A 1,720-nucleotide genomic window follows, 5' to 3' on the forward strand; every position below is an offset into this window, starting at 1 on the left:
AAATACTTGAAAAATTTCTCAATAAAATTATAAAATATATGACTTCTTAGGAAAGAGGATGGTGAAAGAAAAACTACATTAGACATGACACAGAGGATCCTCTAAAGAGGAACATATCCATGAACGACATATTAAAATGAATTCCTGAACTGCAAATTTAAAACAGTAACATTTCGGGGATCCCTGGGTGGCTCAGCGGTTTAGCACCTGCCTTTGGACCAGGGCGTGATCCTGGAGTCCCACATCGGACTTCCTGCATGGAGCCTGCTTTTCCCTCTGCCTATGTCTCTGCCTCTCTCTCTCTCTCTCTCTCATGAATGGATAAATAAAATCTTTAAATAAATAAATAAATAACATTTCAAATCTGTAATACAAGTTTGTGTGAAAATAAGATGTTATTTCCCTTTTTCCCAGAAGTCACCTCCACCACATGAAACCAGGAAATGATACGCAAATTTCAGAATTTCTTCTTCTGGGATTATCAGAGGAACCAGAACTGCAGCCCCTCATCTTTGGCTTTTTCCTCTCCATGTACCTCATCACTGTGTTTGGAAACCTGCTCATCATCCTGGCTGTCAGCTCTGATTCCCACCTCCACACCCCAATGTACTTCTTCCTGGCCAACCTTTCCTTTGTGGACATCTGTTTCACCTCCACCACCGTCCCCAAGATGCTATGGAACATCCAGACTCAGAGCAAAGTTATCACCTATGCAGGCTGCATCACACAGATTTACTTTCTCATAGTCTTTGCTGTGTTGGATGTCTTTCTCCTGAGCATGATGGCCTATGACCGGTATGTGGCCATCTGTCACCCCCTGCAATACACAGTCATCATGAACCCTCGGGTCTGTGGACTTCTGGTTCTGGTGTCCTGGATCATCTGTGTCCTGCAGTCCTTGTTACAAACCTCGATGGTGTTGCGGCTGTCCTTCTGTGCAGTGGTCGAAATCCCCCACTTTTCCTGTGAACTTAATCAGATGATCCAAGTTGCCTGTTCTGACACCTTCCTTAATAACTTGATGGTGTATTTTGCAGCTGTCCTGCTGGTTGGTGGTTCCCTTGCTGGGATACTTTACTCTTACTCTAGGATAGTTTCCTCCATACTTGGGATCTCATCAGCTCGGGGCAAGTATAAAGCATTCTCCACCTGTGCATCTCACCTCTCAGTTGTCTGCTTATTTTTTTGTACAAGCCTAGGAGTATACCTTAGCTCTGCTGTTTCCCAGAGCTCCCACTCAACTGCAGTGGCCTCAGTGATGTACACAGTGGTCACACCTATGCTAAACCCCTTCATCTACAGCCTGAGGAACAAAGACATAAAGAGGGCTCTGAAAAGAACCGTTGGGATTCCAGTGATGTAAGCGCCAGTTGTTCTGAGGCTGAAGAAATGCCCATGATTGGAGGGCTCACAGCCTCAGAGCCAGGAACTGGTCTACTTGGATCAGACTATGTAAGTAGAATCTCCTCCTTCTACACACATATAAGGAAATCACTATGTCTGTATCTCAAATAGGACAAGTTGAATTCTTAAAACTAATTACATTTCAAATGATTTATATCATGCCAAGTTAATTTTCCCTAGATATCTCAAGAGAATAATCATGAGATGTATTCTTCATATGGAAGAAACTCTACTTGGCCACTAAGCCCTTAACATATCTTCATTGTAAAGGAGAAGATGAAACTTTAGTTTTCACCTTGAGTCTGTCGATCTTTTT

The 1,720-nt window shown here is 43.0% G+C and overlaps 1 protein-coding gene across 1 annotated transcript; it reads left to right on the plus strand.

Annotated features, from left to right (window-relative positions):
• The first annotated feature begins 427 nt into the window (after window positions 1-427).
• Window positions 428-1,363, plus strand: LOC112666871 (olfactory receptor-like protein OLF4). The gene has a single exon (XM_025458351.1). The coding sequence runs from the start codon at window positions 431-433 to the stop codon at window positions 1,361-1,363; it is 933 nt and encodes a 310-aa protein (XP_025314136.1). The 5' UTR covers window positions 428-430.
• Window positions 1,364-1,720: the final 357 nt, after the last annotated feature.

Source organism: Canis lupus, chromosome 20 (genome assembly GCF_003254725.2).
Source record: "Canis lupus dingo isolate Sandy chromosome 20, ASM325472v2, whole genome shotgun sequence".
In the NCBI taxonomy this organism is placed as follows: Eukaryota; Metazoa; Chordata; class Mammalia; order Carnivora; family Canidae; genus Canis; species Canis lupus.

Bases quoted from the DNA above. Each gene is read 5' to 3' on its own strand.
- LOC112666871 (XM_025458351.1), top strand. From the start codon at position 431: ATGAAACCAGGAAATGATACGCAAATTTCAGAATTTCTTCTTCTGGGA.